Consider the following 17,367-nt stretch of genomic DNA (forward strand, 5'->3'; position numbering starts at 1 on the left):
TTGATTTAGGATACAAGCCCACAGTCGAAGAAAAATGAAGGCAAAAAAGCATAAAAGAAAAGTATGGTCACTTACCAAGCCAATACCACCCATATACAAATCCTTCATCAAAACCTACATAGAAGATTCTCTTGAGTTACCACTCCCAAAGCCAGTATTGGAGGCAAACGAAGAATTGATCGATTATTTTTAGAATTTATTTATCGAGGCCGATATGGTTGAAATTGAAAAAGGCTCTAGTAATAGAGAGGTGCAATTCATTAGTCCTGATGTCCAGCTGAACAATTGGGACGCCACTCCTCTCCCCATTAAGAATGAGTCTTGATTGTCTGTCTTGTTTTCCTTTATGTTATCCGCTTTATTCAAGGGTTGTAATTCGGATTTTATCTTATGGTTTTATTTCAAAACTCTCTATCTATTTTTTCAATAGGATGTAATTGTGTTTTTATTTCAGTCTAATATATTTATTTGTTTTTTCTATACAGTTGTTTCTATGCCGATTATACTGATATGATATGCATGCAGAATTTTTCATCAGATCTTAAAATCCAATATAATCTTCAACCTAATCCTGAAATAATAAGCCGAGAAGTTGAATATGATGAAGACTAAGTATTTGAACAAGTAAGCAAGCATTTCAAACATTTTGAGAATAAATCAAACCCAAACATGAGTGAAACTGAGACAATAAATTTAGGACATCATGAAAATATTAGGGAGACTAAGATAAGTGTACATGCTCGACAACAAAAATAAAATAATTCAGGCTCTATTTGATTACAAAGATGTTTTTGCATCGTCTTATGATGATATGCCTGGTTTAAGTACTAACATGATGGTTCACAAGTTGCCGACTGACCCTAAGTTTCCATCGGTCAAGCAAAAGTTGAGAAAGCTTAAAACTGACATGAGTGTAATAATTAAGGAGGAGATCACAAAGAAACTTGAAGACAAAGTCATTCGAGTCGCTCAATATCCTTCTTGGTTAGCCAATATCGTGTTTATCCCAAAGAAAGATGGCAAAGTTCGAATGTGTGTTGATTATAGTGATTTGAACAAAGCAAGTCCAAAATATAACTTTCCCTTGCTCAACATCCATATTTTATTGGATAATTGTGCTAAATATGAAATTGCATCTTTTGTGGATTGCTACATGGGGTACCATCAGATTATTATGGATGATGAAGATATAGAAAAAATGCCTTTCATCACATCATGGGGTACATATTGTTATCGAGTCATGCCATTTGGGTTAAAAAATATGGGAGCAACTTATATGAGGGCAATGAAAACCATGTTTCATGATATGATGCATAAAGAAATAGAAGTTTATGTGGATGACGTGATCATCAAATAAAAAAAGCAGTCAAATCATGTGCAAGATTTAAGAAAATTCTTCGAAAGGCTCTGGAGGTACAATATCAAGCTTAATCTCGCAAAGTGTGTATTTGGAGTACCGTCAGGAAAGCTTTTGGGATTTATAGTTAGTCGACAAGGTATTGAGTTAGATCCTTCAAAAATAAAAGTCATTCAAGAATTGTCACCGCCAAGGAACAAAACTGAGGTGGTGAGTCTGCTAGGAAGGCTAAACTACATCAGTAGGTTCATTGCTCAACTCACAACAACTTGCGACCCCATTTTTAAGTTGTTTAAAAGAATGCTACGGTCGAATGGACCGAAGAATGTCAAGAGGCTTTTGAAAGAATCAAGAGGTACTTATTGAATCCTCCTGTGTTAGTTCCTCCAGAGTTAGGTAGACCTTTGATATTATATATGTCAGTACTGGATAATTCTTTTGGTTTTGCATTGGGTAAGTATGATGGCACTGGGAAGAAAGAGCAGGCCATTTATTACCTCAACAAGAAATTTACTGTTTATGAATCTAAGTACACTTGGGTAGCACAAAAGTTGAAACATTATCTTTCGTCTTATACTACTTATCTCACTTCTCGTATGGATCCATTAAAATATATTTTTCAAAAGCCCATGCCCATGAGCAGGCTTGCGAAATGGAAAATATTACTCACAGAGTTTGACATTATCTATGTGACACGGGCCGCAATGAAACTATTAAGAACCCTATTGATTGAAAATATGAACCTATTAAGACCTACTTTCTTGGTGAGGAGATATTATGTGTGGATGAAGTTATTCCCGATGATAATCAGGGATGGAAGTTGTTCTTTGATGGGGCCTCTAACAAGAAAGCAGTTGGGATAGGAGTTGTTCTTATGTCTGAATTAGGGGAATATTTCCCTATTACAGCCCAACTTAGATTCTATTGTACCAACAATATGTCGGAGTATGAACCTTGCATCTTGGGTTTGAAGTATCTGCTGACATGGGCATCCAAGAGTTGTTAGTGTTAGGAGACTCGAACTTACTAGTACATCAAATTCAAGGAAAATGAGAAACTCGTAACTCAAAGCTCATACCATATCAACTTTGTTTACAAGATCTTTGTAACAACCGTCAAAATGAAGTAGGAAAAAGTAGAGCTTCACATGGGTTTTATACATTAATAATTTGTTAAAATAATAAAGAATAGCCTTTTTAGTCAGTTTTAAATAGTTTGGAAATCAAACGTCAAGGGATGACCAAGACGTTCAAAAACTAGTCTTTTACGTGTTGGTGTGTTCTAGTATGTTGTTCATGTCCTTATGTGTTGTTTGGAGTCTAAAATCAGTAGAGGTGACCCTAGTGTCTTAATAAATGTTTTTAGGGTCAACGTTTGGGTATGATTCCCCTGGACCAACCTAAGGGTCCCCGAGGAGGACCCCAACCCTTGGCCAAACAAGCTGCCAAGGTAGCTTGAAGTTGCTCATGGATGGAGCATGTCCGCGTCGCGGACTAGCTCCACCAAGGGCCAAAAGTTTGGTCCACGTCATGGACATGTCGCGTACATATCGCGGACATGTCGCGGACTCTACTGTCTCAAAATTTAATTTATGAAACTTGTGGGAACACCTCCGCATCGCAAACTTGTTTCCCAACGAAATCTACGAAAATAAAACTCAAGTTTGAATTGTTTAAAAGGTCCAACTAAGTGAGGGGTAGTTTGGGGAATTATTATAAATGGTTATTCTACCTATTTTAGGGTATTTTAAGTTGGTTAAAACCCAAAACCTAGAATTAGACCCCATTCTTCAAATTGACCATTCCCTCTTAAAATAGATTCTCTCAAACACCTCATTGAAGACCTTGATGAAGCTCAAGCTAGAAGATGGGTTTTCAACTGATTTCTTCTTCATTTTCATGGGTCTTCGATAATTAAGGTATGGTAACTCTTGATTCTTGAATAACCTTTCATTCAGGGAGTTCTATCAAAGATTTTCAAAAGTGATTCAAAGACAAAAATTCCCAATTTTCAATCTAAACATGGGTCCTCTGTCAAACGATTTTCTAAATCATTCTATTGATGAATTAATGTGGAATTAACGTTTTTAAGATAATTTTCAAAGGAATTTTTGAAGAACCCATGATCCCCAAATTCTTGAAAATTGGCCTATGATGTGGGTCTTTGTGAATATGATCTCTATTGGTGAAATTATGTTTAGATTAGATAGTATTGATGTTTCATATGATTATCTATACTTATTCATGTTGAATTGTTGGTATATTGATGAGTTGAGAATTATGGCATTCTGGGCAAAGTTATGGGTTTTAATGCTTATTATGATGTGGTGACTATATGAGTATATATATGAAGGTAGATTTGGAAATCGTATTGTGATGCCAATCATGGCTATGTGTGACCAATGAGGTTGGGAGCATTACATTGAAAATGTCGTATGGTGGTGTACTTCTCGTATGGTAAGAATGAAACCCTTTTTAGCATGATGAGTTAGTTTATGGTGATCGGAATGATAGTAGAAAGTCATAGTGAAGATTTGAGGAGTTTTGAACGAATATGGTAACTAGTGTGAGTTGAAAGTTGCCTTTTTCTTATGAGTGATGCTTCAAGGTTGTCCTTGTGTGAATCGGAGTTCTTGTGTAGGCTTGCCCTAAAAGCGAAAAAAGGGGCTTTGTTTCATGAGTTGGGATAGTGTTTTGCTCTAAGGTTTACTTGGAGAGTTGCATGTACCCCTTAGTGCATAGGAAGGACAAGAGAATATAGGTTGACCAACTCTAAAGAGGATAGTTGTCTTGTAAGGTTGATCTTAAGTATGGTCATTCAAGAGGGTGTTTATATAATACCTAGGTATGGTTGAGCGGAAAGTTACACCAAAGGTGATGATAAGGGTATGATATGATAAAGAGTTGTTTAAGCCCACCCCAAGTGGGGGAAATTGTGCCTAGATGGTAAGGTTTTGAGTGCCCTTAATATTTCTACATTGAACTTCCTTGAGTTCTCCATGTTGAGAACTACTTTGAGTGATAGATATGAAGTGGAGTGGTATAGATACTCATTGTTTTTTTGGATTCTTGAAATCCTCACCTAAGGGAGTATAATGAAGATTTAGTGGAGAATGGTTCCTACCTTAGAGATGAAGGAGGTAATGATTAAAGGAGTTTGCATAACTTGATCCCAAGAGGGGGACATTATGCTTAATTGGTAAGCGATAGTTCTCTTGGTTACTTTAATGTGCTCTTAGATGGGTTTACTCTAAGTGGGGGATGATGAGTGAGTAGTAAGGTTGTTGATATCTTTATCTTTTCCTTCTATTCTTATTCAAGCTTGAGACCAAAGAGTTCCTAGTAGCTTGTTCATGTTTGGAGTCTTGCATATGATTATGAGTTGCATGATCTCTGTATGTTATGCATGTCCTAGAAGACACTATGTTATGCATGTTTTGAAGGATTCTTATTACATACAAATGGAATCTTAGTAATAAAATATATGTTTCTCATGTCAATATGCATCTTTATATGGTGAATGCACTCTTGACTTCATGAGGAAGAGAGTATGAGCATGCTTAGGTTAAAAGTTGAGAATTTCTCCTTAAATGAATTGACCTTTGTGTAATGCTTGCTTATGAGTTTTATGATGCCATGTTTGTATGTTGTTACTAGGAGAAGGTAGTCCCTCCTTGAACATAACTAAACATGGTAATGACATGTATGTTCTTGATAGTATAATGATTAAATGATAAGACTAGTAGATGATCTATAATCCTCATGTTAGGGTGCAACTAGTATGAATTGCTTAATTGCCTCATGAGTGGAAATGTTGATCATGTCAATGTGTGCACTTGAAAGTCATTGCATAATGGACCCTATGATGATATAAAAGGGTTAAATTTCATGTCATGCTTAGGAGAATGTAGTTCCTCCTATGAACATGAGAAAGGCTTATGTGGTTGATGCATTATGAGTCGGTGAATAAAGTTTCAACTTGTTGGTAGTGAATGAGTTGATTTGAAGTGCATGCTTAAATGATTTCTTATGATAAAGTTGCATAATGTGCTTTAATGAGATAGTTGCATGTTGTGTTTCTTTGGTGTTTGAAATGAGAATGATGATTATGACATGATTTCCATGTATGAGCATGTTTTTGTGAAAATTCATGTTTAAGTTGTATTTTGAGTTTTCACGAACTTTATTTCTCATGGTTGAAATTGCACCCATAGATGTTGTGTGATGTTGACTTCATGAGAGTTGTAATGAGCATGCTTGATGTTGTCTTGTTGATTGCTTAATATATATGTTGATGCTCATTGAATATGGAGAAGGTAGTTCCTCCTATACTTGTGAGAAGTAAATAGTTTTAAGCATAGTGATGATTCGGAGAAGGAAGTTCCTCCAATGAAATGGGAAATAATGAATTTGATGCATAAGGAGTTGGTAGAGGTGTTGCTACTTTCTTGAATTGCACAAAGTTGTTTTGAGCCTTTTATGTGGACTTGATGTTCCTCATTGATGTGTGCTCTTAAGTTGATGTTGTATGTTGTGTATTGTGAACTGCTAGTTGGGTCATTGAGTCCTCAGAAGTGTTTTAAGTGTCATTCGAGAACGAATGTTCCTAAGTGGGGGATATTGTAACAACCCTCAAAATAAAGTAGGATAAAGTAGAGCCTCACATGGGTTTTATGCATTAATAACTTGACAAATAATGAAGAATAGCCTTTTAAATCAGTTTTAAAGAGTTTGGAAGTCAAACGTCAAGGGACGACCAAGACGTTCGAAAACTAGTCTTTTACGTGTTGGTGTGTTCTAGTATATTGTTCATGTTTTTATGTATTGTTTGGAGTCTAAAATCAGTGGAGGTGACCCTAGTATCTTAATAAATGTTTTTAGGGTTAAAACGTTCGGATACGACACCCCGGGGGCTACCCGGAGGGCCCCCGAGGAAGACCCCAACCTTGGCCAAGCAAGCTGCCAAGGCCAAAACGTTTGGTCCGCGGACTCTACTGTCTCATAATTTGATTTCCATAAACTTGTGGAAACACCTCCGTGTCGTGAACTTGTTTCCCGACGAAATCTGCGAAAATAAAACACAAGTTTAACTTGTTTCAAAAGTTCCAACTAAGTGAGGGATAGTTTGGTTACTTTGGGGAATTATTATAAACGGTTATTCTACCTATTTTAGGGTATTTTAAGTTGGTTAAAACCCCTAAACCTAAAATTAGACCCCATTCTTCAAATTGACCCTTCCCTATCAAAATAGATTCTCTCAAAAACTCCATTGAAGACTTTGATGAAGCTCAAGCTAGAAGATGGGTTTTCCACTGATTTCTTCTTCAATTTCATGGGTCTTCAATAATTAAGGTATGGTGGCTCTTGATTCTAGAATAACCTCTCATTCAAGAAGTTCTATCAAAGATTTTCAAAAGTGATTCAAAGACCAAAATTACCAATTTTCAATCTAAACATGGGTTTCTTGTCAAACGATTTTCTAAATCATTCTATTGATGAATTGATGTGGAATTAAGGTTTTTAAGATAATTTTCAAAGGAACTTTTAAAGAACCCATGATCCCCAAATTCTCAAAATTGGCCTATGATGTGGTTCTTTGTGAATATGATCTCTATTGATGAAATTATGTTTAGATTAGATTGTATTGATGTTTCCTATGCTTATCTATACTTATTCATGTTGAATTGTTGGTATATTGATGAGTTGAGGATTATGGTCTTATGGGCAAAGTTATGGGTTGATCCCTTTGTTTATAGAATTGTACATAGATTATGTTTATGTTAGTGAATTACATTGTTGATTCATATTGCTACCTATGACAATTGATTATGAATTGTTGAGGATTGATCCATGGTGATCATGGCTTGGAGATTTGGTAAATTAACCTAACTTCTAGTCTATAGTATGAGAATTGATGTTGTGTGGTTTGATCCACTTATGGTGGAGGTGTTCACTTCTTGTATATCTATGCATGTTGAGATCATGGTCTTGAAGGCAATAGATGTGAAGTGAATTGATGATTATGATGCATATGTTTACGAAGTTATGCTATGAAGGTTATGTATGAAATCCTCAATGCTAGCATGATGTTTAAAGTGTGTTGATGATGAGGAGTATAATGTGAATGATAATGTTAGGGATAAGGTGTGGTCTACATGATTGATTATGTTAGGTACTATTATGGAATGACCCCTACATGAATGTTTGATCATATACATGTTACGAGTACCTATTCAATGTTAAATGTGTCCTTGTCTCCTATGATGAAGTGTGGGTGTGTGGTCTAGAATCCCTAAAGGCTCTATATGAGAATTGCTCATGAATTGGGGATATGGTGAATGTGTTGTGATCCCTTTAAGGGAAGAACACTCAATGTCAATGTTGTTGCTATTATGTCACTATGAGGACCAATATGTACACACACACTCTACATGCATACCTATGAATATGAAGTGTTATGGTGTCTATTGAAAGGTTAACTCTTATATGCACCCTTACATCTTATTACGCATGCAAAGTGTATGATTAGCAAGATATGAATATGTGTTGTATAAAGGTGTTTATGTGAAACACTTTCTCACATATGTACACACACATGAATGAATGAATAAGGTTTATGATAATCTAGTGAAAGTGAGTCTCTTGAAAGGTTTCCTCAATTCTACTCTAAACTACACTATGTTATGAATATGGTATGATTATGTGAAAGGTCATTCTCACATAATGTAGGATCTATGATGAAAGGTCATTCTCATCTTAGAAACCTTTGAGCTATATGATATATGAGGGATTAAGTCCCTAAAGCCTATTTTATGAACTAATGTTAAATAAAGGCTTAAAGATGTTCAAAAAGGGAGTTGGAGCTTAGCACCGACTGAACATGAAAAATGAGAGTGGGGGCTTCACGTTTAGCAAGTCCGGCTTCCCACAAGAGAACCTTCACGTTTAGCAAGTTCGGGTTCCCAACATAGATGTTGTTTCATGAGATAAAAACCTCCACGCTTAGTAAGTCAAGGTTTTCTAGTAGCAATCTCATTGTTCCATAACTACGTGCCCCCGTAGGTCTTAGCTTAGTGGATCCACTAGATAGCTATTATGTATGTAGGTTCTACTTTGGCAAGTAGTACCCTCTCTTTTCGGTGTGGGAGTAGAACACCGGATTCAATGTAGCTCACATGGTCTATGTCGGTTATGGCAATGTCTCCCGAAAGTTAAGAAATGAACTAAGATAAGAATATGAACTCTAGTTATGATTTCTTGAAGAGTTACTTAGTGTAGGTTGGACTATGGACCCTACTTATAAATTGCACAAGTGTACTCTAAGGGAGGTTATGACTAGGCTTTTTATGTAATGAAGACTATGGTCTATGTATGTTAATATGAAAGCATGTTAAGGTTGACTTTACTTATGTCAAGACATGAAATATGATTATGCATGTGAATTACACTTATGACTTCTTAATGGGTTTGCTTAGTATATGTGGGGGTATGGGACTCCATGTATACATTGCACAAGTGAGCTTGTGAAGGGTTTGTGAGGGTAGTTTACCTATGATATGAACTAAATGGGTTATGACTAATGATGTAGTAAAGGAATGAGTCCTTATATGATATTATGAAGTATGTTGGTCTTATGTCTAATGTTAAATGAAGATGTTATGACTTGTTGAATATGATGTGCCTAGTCTATGGTGGCTTCCTAGGAACACTTGGTGGGAGTAGTATTATGGGATGCTACTTGCAAATTGCACTAGTGTGACTTGGGGGTTGTCTTAGGTGATGGTTCCTATGTGAAGACTATGTCTTATGGTGTGCTTATGACTCTATGAATATATGTGGTTGGATTGATGAAGGCTATATGTAAGTTCACCCTTGGTAACCTTAAGGTGATACATTGCACCAAGCATTCCCTAAGGGTTGCTTGAGGAAAGGAGTTAAGATAAAGAGGAAGGTAATGTATTGTATGCATTGAATGTGCCTAAAATGTTATAAGTGGCTCTATGTGCTATTATGAATGGTTTCCACGTGTATGATGATGTATGTGGTTTATATTGTTCCTATTGTACTAAATGTTCTTGAAGTTTCTCTAAAAAAGCATGATGCATGGTTTCCAACTAAATGTCCTTTTAAAAGCATGTTTTGCATGGTTATCATACTTAGTGCATTCTTGTACCAACACCATTCTTCTTCATCTTTTTACACCAAGTGTAGGTGGTGGTGTCTAAAGGGCATTTCCTAGAAGTGATGAGCTTGGCTTACTGTTCCCAAGTTCGGGTGTGTCCTTAAAGATTCAAGGACCTTTATGTTAAAAAGTTTCCTTAAGTTCAATGTACTAGATAGTAGTTTCTTTTGTATTGTAAGGGTTGTATCCCTCTTATGTTGTAGTCGTGTTTTAAGATGGCTACCTTGAGACATAGTACTCCAATTTTGTATTAAAGGTTTAAATGATGTGACATTTAAGTCTTGTGTTATATTATGGGAAAGTTTTAAATTTTCCACTATTTTTCTATGATAAATGTTATGACGAATGCTAAGGGCTTGTATAAGACCTCCAAGAGGTCAAATACGCAGTTAACGGCTAGGGGGTGCTCTCAGGTCGTTACAATCTTTGTTGATGGTTTGTGTCAACAAAGTTTAGACGCATTCCTAGAGTTCATAATGATATTGTTGATGCATTGGCATCTTTATCTTTGATGCTCCAACATTCCGACGAAGCTCATATCGACCCTTTGTACATACAAATTCGTGATCAACATGATTATTGCAACATGGTTGAGGAAGAATTTGACGGTAAACATTAGTTTCATGATATTAAAGCACATCTTCAATTTGGAGAGTGTCCGACTAATGCCACTAGTAATCAAAAAAGAATTATACTACTTGTGCAACCACATACATTTGTGTTTGCATCTGGGCGCAATAGTCTTCATCCATCAATTTGCCTATATTGAGAAAATTTTGAAACGATTTTACATGGACAAGTCACATCCATTAAGTAGTCCAATGGTTGTACGTTACTTGATTTGAGTAAGATCTTTTTCGACCTCAAGTAGAGAATAAGGAACCTCTTGGTCCAGTATCTTAGTTCAATTGGTGCACTTATGTATCTATCTAATGCTACGAGACCTGACATAATATTTTTTGTTAATTTGTTAGCATAATATAGTTTTTCCCCTACTCGAAGACATTGAAACGAAGGTAAACATATTGCTATATCTAAAGGGGACCAGTGATATGGGTCTGTTTTATACTAACAAAGATAGTGCAAATCTTGTTGGTTATGTAGATGCAGGTTATTTATCTGACCCACGTAAAGCTCGATCTCAAACAGACTAGTTGTTCACATACGGAGGTACTACTATATCATGGCGATCTACTAAGCAGTCAATTGTCGCTGCTTCTTCAAATCATGCTGAGATAATAGTTATTCATAAAGCAAGTAGAGGATGCTTATGGTTGAGTTAGTAATACATTTCATCAAAGAAAGATGTGGTTTGCAGTGTGATGTCAAGTTACCCACAATCCTCTTTGAAGACAATGATGCATGCATAACTCAATTAAGAGGAGGCTTTATAAAAGGAGATAGAACGGAAAACATTTCACCAAAATTATTCTTCACACATAATCTCCAGAAGAATGGTGATGTACAACAAATTTGTTCAAGAGATAATCCAGCAGATTTATTCACCAAATCCTTACCAACTTTAACTCTTAAGAAGCTGGTGCACAAGATTGGAATGTGAAGACTAAATCCATGATCCTTATCATGGGAAGTAAAATACGTGTTGTACTTTTTTTTTCCTTAACTAAGGTTTTATCCCACTATTTTTTCCTGGTAAAGTTTTTAATGAGGCAGCAAACAATGCGTATTAGAAATGACTATATATATATTTGTTCTTTTACTAAGACTATTCTTTTACATGTACATCTAGGGGGGAGTGTTGTAAAATAAAGGATAGATATCCAAGTGAATAGAATTCACTCTTTGGCTCTTTTACTTATTTACTTTAAGTGCTACTTTAAGTTTTGTTCTCATTGTTCTTCCTATTTAATTTAGTTTGTTAAGTTAGTTATTTTATAACATACACTCATTTTCTCCTAGTATAATTTTTCGAATGATATTTTGAAAATTTCAAATAATAAAGACAAGAATTGTAATAAGAAGTTTGAATGACTAAACGAAACGTATTAGTAGTAAAGTAGCACACCTTGCTACTTATTGAAAAGTACATAACATGATGAAATTATTGAATTTGAAAAACCGTCAATGGAGTTTGGTCTAGGCTTGTCATTGGCTTCTTCAAAAATTATAATTTGTATCTTTAGCTTAACTATGATCAAATGAGTTCGTTCATCACGACTTGGAAGGAAATCAAAAGTAACAAGTCCTGTGTTTATGCACGAAAAATGGTCAAACAATGAAATTTGTTTGTCGAGAGTCTCATGTTTTGTTCCTTTTTGGTCAATTCAAAAAATGATTATCCCTTTTAATATGTTAGCTTCATAGTGTGGTCCTTTTGGCTCCGAACTTACATATTTCTATAAAAAGGGATTAGAAACATACATTTAAATTAATGGAAAGTTAAATATGTTGAAATTTACAAATAATTGAAAGAACAGAAATTTGTTATTCTCCCTAAATTTTTTGGTATATATACATATTGGTAATTTGGTAAGAATAGTAACTTACATACTACAACATGATAGATTTCACACCATCGATGCATAAAAAAATGTTATTTTTTACATCAAAAGCCTATCCATCTCGAGGTTAATATAATATCCTTTTCTGAAAAATGAAGCAAGTGGATTCATGAATTACATCTATCATCTGCTCTAGGGGTGTACATGGTCGGGTTGGTTCGGGTTTTTTCAAATATCAAATCAAATCATTGGTGTCGGATTTTTAAATTTATAAACCAAACCAAACTAATAAACCTCGGGTTTTTCAACCTCGGGTTTTTTTGGATTTTTTCGGGTTTTTCGGTTTTTCGGGTTATTTCGGGTTTTTTCGATAAAGTATTCATACAAACATATAATTTACTAGGACTTCAAATATTTCTTTAGTCCTACCAAAATACAACTATCTAAGATGTTTCTTAAAAATATAACACAATATGATATGATTAATGATACTAAAATATCAAACAAAAATAACAATAATGAAATCGCGTAAAACAAGTATTGCAAATTAACAAGTCTTAATGAAAATGATCATAATTTAAAAGTACTAAATCATGCTAAAATTAAGTTTAATAAGTATTAGTTACATGACTAAATATTAAAGGAAATTAAAATTAGATTATGTATTTTAATTGTCTAAACCAATATAAAACTAAAGAACAAATATTCAATATTATTGTCATTCTTAGTGTTGAATTGATTTTCTTTTTGCATTAATATTAATTTGATTTTGATGTAAGCTTTAATATAATTACCAACATTTGTGGACTATAATCTTTATTGGCTCATTCATAATTCTAAGTTTCAAACTCGAAATAATATATTAAAAGATAAAAACTATGAAAAAGTATAAAAAATATTTAAAAATTATATCAAAGTAAATATTTTTATGTATAAAATAAAATTTTAAAATTATATATATAATGTCGGGTTGGTTTGGTCTCGGGTTGATTTTTTTTAGTTAAAACCAAACCAACCCAAATATAGTCGGGTTTTTTTTTTCAAAACCAAACCAAGTCAAACTAAATCACTAGTCGGGTTTTTTTTTGGGTTGACTCGATTTGCGGTTTGGTTTGGTTTTGTACATCCCTAATCTGCTCCATCCCATTTTATGTCTTAACACGTTGTTTAAGAAAAAAACATTTTAAAAATTTGTGTTTTAAAATAATCTTTAGATAAATGTATGGGTAATAATCATTTCATTAGTGGTAATAGGGGGATTTTAAAATTAAATTGTTTCTATTTATATCAAGATAACATTCTTTTTGGTGCAGACTAAAAAAGAAATGGTACTCCCTATATCCCTAATTACTTGTCCACTTTTTAGTTGCCCCTAATTATTTATTCATTTCGACAAATCAAAAAAAAATATTTTTTTTACCTGTTATACCCTCAATTAATTTCATTGAAAAAGGTAGAACTTTTTGAAGATATTAAGTTTTTAATTCATCAACTTCATAATTAATAGAGGTAAAATGTAAACTCACTATGTCAATTATTGATTTCTTAATAGGTGTGTTAATTCAAAAGTGGACAAGTAATTAGGGACGGAGGGAATATGACATAACAGTCGAATTGTAACTAAAATTTCGGATTCGTTGTAGAAAACAATGACACGCTTTAATACAATACAAAAATTGATGCATATTGACCGTATACTTTTACATAAGCATACAATGTCAACAACTAAAGAAATAGCATGATAATTTTATTTATTTTTATATATAGAAAATTCACATTATCCCTTTTTAAATGTGTTACAGAAAAACATATTTTTCTTTAAATTTAGAAATAAATAACCTAAAATTTTCATTTGTCTTGATGAAAAGTTTTTTATACTTACACAAATGTTATCAGTTTTAATATCACAAAGTTTTAAGAATCTTAAAATTACATTATATTATGATATATTTAAGATAAGACAATTTAAAATTTATAATCACACTATATTATGACATGTTTAGGATCAAAGTTCAAAAGTCTTTTTTTCTAAAAATAAAAAATGAAAAATTATGCTTAGTCAAACTTCACAAAATAAATCAAAAGGAATATTATCATAAAATTTGTTTTTAACAAAATTTAATTGAGACCAAAGGAAATAATAAAATTTAAAATGAAATAGAAAAATATAGTGGGGCAGCAAAAAGGGAAAAATATATCTTGGCATGGCATTAAAAGAAAGAAGAGGAAATCAGAAAAATGGGCTATTTATGTACATACAACCTTAGGGTTTTAATTCTACTCTTAAGTTCTATTTAAATTGCCACCCAAAAATCTTGAAAAAAAAACAAGAAGGGAAAGAAAGATTTCCCATTTTCACCAAAAATAAAATAAAATCATGGGGACTTATAACTTTTTTCCTAAAATATTTTTAAGGTCTAACAATGAGGGTTGAAAATAGTTAGTACTACAAATCTTGTGACCATATTTTATTAACATAAATTATCTTCTTCTTTTTTCTTGTGTAAAGAAAACTGATTATGGCTTTGGAGTTTTAAAAGTTGTGATCTAAGGAAGCAGAGTTACAGAAAATTCTGGTAATATTCTACAACTTAGCTTCTTCTTCGTTTTTTTTTTCACATTTTTAGTTATAAAAAATGTACATTTTTGAGTTTTGATAATGTAATTTTTGTGCTCAAAATTGTTTTCTTGTAAATTTTTGTTTTTGTGCATTGGCATAATTTGAATTTGATTTGTGTGAAACCAGGAACTGATCTACTGAGTAGCAAAGCCTTTTAAAGAGCACAAAACTCTCAGATCCAACAGATGTGGATTTGCATTTTGTAATTTATCTGCATCCATTCAAGAGACAACAAAATGGTACATGAATGTATATAAATATATTGTTGTTGTTTTTAATTAACAGACACAAACATAAATATATATATATATATAGTCCCACTAGGCAGTAGTTATTGTTTATTATTTAACAAAAAATGTTATTATTTAATTGTTTATATTCTTTTATTTATAGTAGTGTGTAGTTTATCTTCTCTTTTTTGGGTCAGCTAGCATATCTTTAATTACAGAAAGAAAAAGGCTCTCCACTCACCTCCATAGACTTGTTCTTTTTAGATTAGGAAATAGCTACTCCTCTTTGTTTAGCTTTTTCTCATCAACCCCTTTAATCTTAAAGAAAGCTAGGAAAGGAAGGTCAGTCTTTAAAGAAAGCAAGAAAAAATAATACTTACTAGTTTTTTCATTAATATTTTTTAGTAAAAATATTACTAGTTATTTGGGTGCTTTTGATTTTTTTTAATTTTTTTTTTGTGGCTATAGTTTATGAGTGTTTTTCTTAGAGTGTAACAGGGGTATGGTGCTGAGTTCTGAACAAAAACACAGGCCTTTGTTTTGTTAGCACTGCAAACAAGAAGCCTTCTGACATTTAAACAAAGCCCTATCTATATCTGTAGGTGAACGTGATATATCAAACCGCAAAAAATGCCTTTATACACAAATTTATGTGTCTCTACTCACTATTATATATATCATTATAAAAGCCAAAACTAGTGTGTAATCATGATCAATGGAATACACATCTGTCTACATACACCTCCTTCTATTTATTTTTTCTGCATCTATGAACCCTAATTGATCAAGTCCCAAATCCAAATAGAAAAAACCCCTTTTTGTTGTTTTGATTTGGATAAAGAAATAAACTTGATTTTTTGTTTGAGAAAGGTATGAAAGTGGTGCTAGTATGGAGATGTAGGAGATTCGAACTGAGGAGTGCAAATTTCCAAGAATGAGTAACAAGGAGGATGAGCAGTACCACCAATACGATGTTGGAGAAGTCAAAAAGAGTAGTGACCTAGGTGGTGGGATTGGGAAATTATATGGGTGGCCTACATCAAGAATTGTTAGAGTTTCTCGTGCATCTGGAGGGAAAGATAGGCATAGCAAAGTATTGACTTCAAAGGGATTAAGAGACAGACGTGTCCGCCTCTCTGTCAATACTGCTATACAGTTCTATGATTTGCAAGACCGCCTCGGCTGTGATCAGCCCAGCAAGGTTGTAGAGTGGTTGTTAAAAGCAGCCGCTCCTTCAATCGCTGAGCTTCCACCTCTTGAGGCATTTCAAGATACACTGCAGCTCAGCGATGAGAAAAGGTCAAGAGAGCCGCGTTTTGATTCAGCTGATGTTGAAATGGATGATGATCTTAATTATAATCAGCAGCAACAACAACAACAACCTTGTTGTAGTAATTCTGAGACAAGCAAAGGTTCTGGATTGTCACTTTCCAGATCTGATAGCCGGGTCAAGGCACGGGAGCGAGCAAGGGAAAGGGCTACAGAGAAAGTAAACACTGTTGCTAATCATCGCCAAAATATGCACCCTAGCTCTTCTTTTACGGAACTATTGACTGGTGGTATGAGCGATAACAACAACAAGAGTAGTGTTAATGATGATCAAAACACACCGAGACAATGGTCTACAAATCCCTTGGAGTATTTTACGGACAACCAAATTTATTTGGGAAATCCATTAAGACCGGTGTCTTCACCAATGTTTAGTATTACAGGTGATCATCGACCCGAGATGCAGCATTTCCCATTCGGCGGCGACCTAGTCCCAGTTGTGACAAGTACTAATAACGAGTACAATTTGAACTTCAGCATTTCTTCATCATCTGGTTTCAATAGGGGGACCCTTCAGTCCAATTCTTCCTCTACTTTGCCACAATACCAGAGGTACGGATCATATCTTGGTTCCACAACTGAATATGACAACCGGCATTCAGATCAGAAAGGAAAAGGAAAGAAGTAACTTCAAGTTCCATCTGGTAAGTTTTCAATTCATATTACTCCTCATTTTAGATGAATTAATGTGTGTTTAGTAGCATGAAAAATGGATTAAAGATTTGTTGGTTTCATAAAAAGTTATTGGGGCATGTGTTCCCTGGGAATGGGGATCGGCTGTTTGTTTGGTTTCCTTGTTGCTTAGCATGTCTGTAGCCATAGACAGGTGTTAATAGCAGGGCACTTAAACAATGGTGGAAGTTTTAGACAAGAGTAGATTTTTTAAAAATACAATAAATATCCATACTTATTTCTTTGTCCTCATTGGTTTGGTGTCCCATCAATATGTCATAAGTCACATTTAAGGGCATATATAGAGTCAGTTAAACGGCGCTTTGTTAGGTCTTGCTGTTGCTTAGCTAGGTCAAACAAAACTTACACTCCTAACCCTATACTCCCTCCGTCCCTATTTACTTGTCTATATTTCCTTTTTTAGTTGTCCCTATTTAGTTGTCCATTTTGACAAATCAAGAAAGGACAACAAATTTTTTTCTATTATACCCTTATTTACACTTCTTGAAAATTGTA

At 34.0% G+C, this 17,367-nt stretch overlaps 1 protein-coding gene across 1 annotated transcript; it reads left to right on the forward strand.

The window, feature by feature from the left end:
- Positions 1 to 15,458: 15,458 nt before the first annotated feature.
- On the forward strand, positions 15,459 to 16,842 carry LOC125837534 (transcription factor TCP2-like). Its single transcript, XM_049516634.1, has one exon. The coding sequence runs from the start codon at positions 15,785 to 15,787 to the stop codon at positions 16,805 to 16,807; it is 1,023 nt and encodes a 340-aa protein (XP_049372591.1). The 5' UTR covers positions 15,459 to 15,784; the 3' UTR covers positions 16,808 to 16,842.
- The last annotated feature ends 525 nt before the right edge of the window (positions 16,843 to 17,367 follow it).

This window comes from Solanum verrucosum, unplaced genomic scaffold (assembly GCF_900185275.1).
Source record: "Solanum verrucosum unplaced genomic scaffold, falcon-dt-bn FXZP01000131.1, whole genome shotgun sequence".
Classification (NCBI taxonomy): Eukaryota; Viridiplantae; Streptophyta; class Magnoliopsida; order Solanales; family Solanaceae; genus Solanum; species Solanum verrucosum.

Excerpts from the sequence above, each read along its gene's own strand:
- LOC125837534 (XM_049516634.1), top strand. The coding sequence starts at position 15,785 with ATGAGTAACAAGGAGGATGAGCAGTACCACCAATACGATGTTGGAGAA.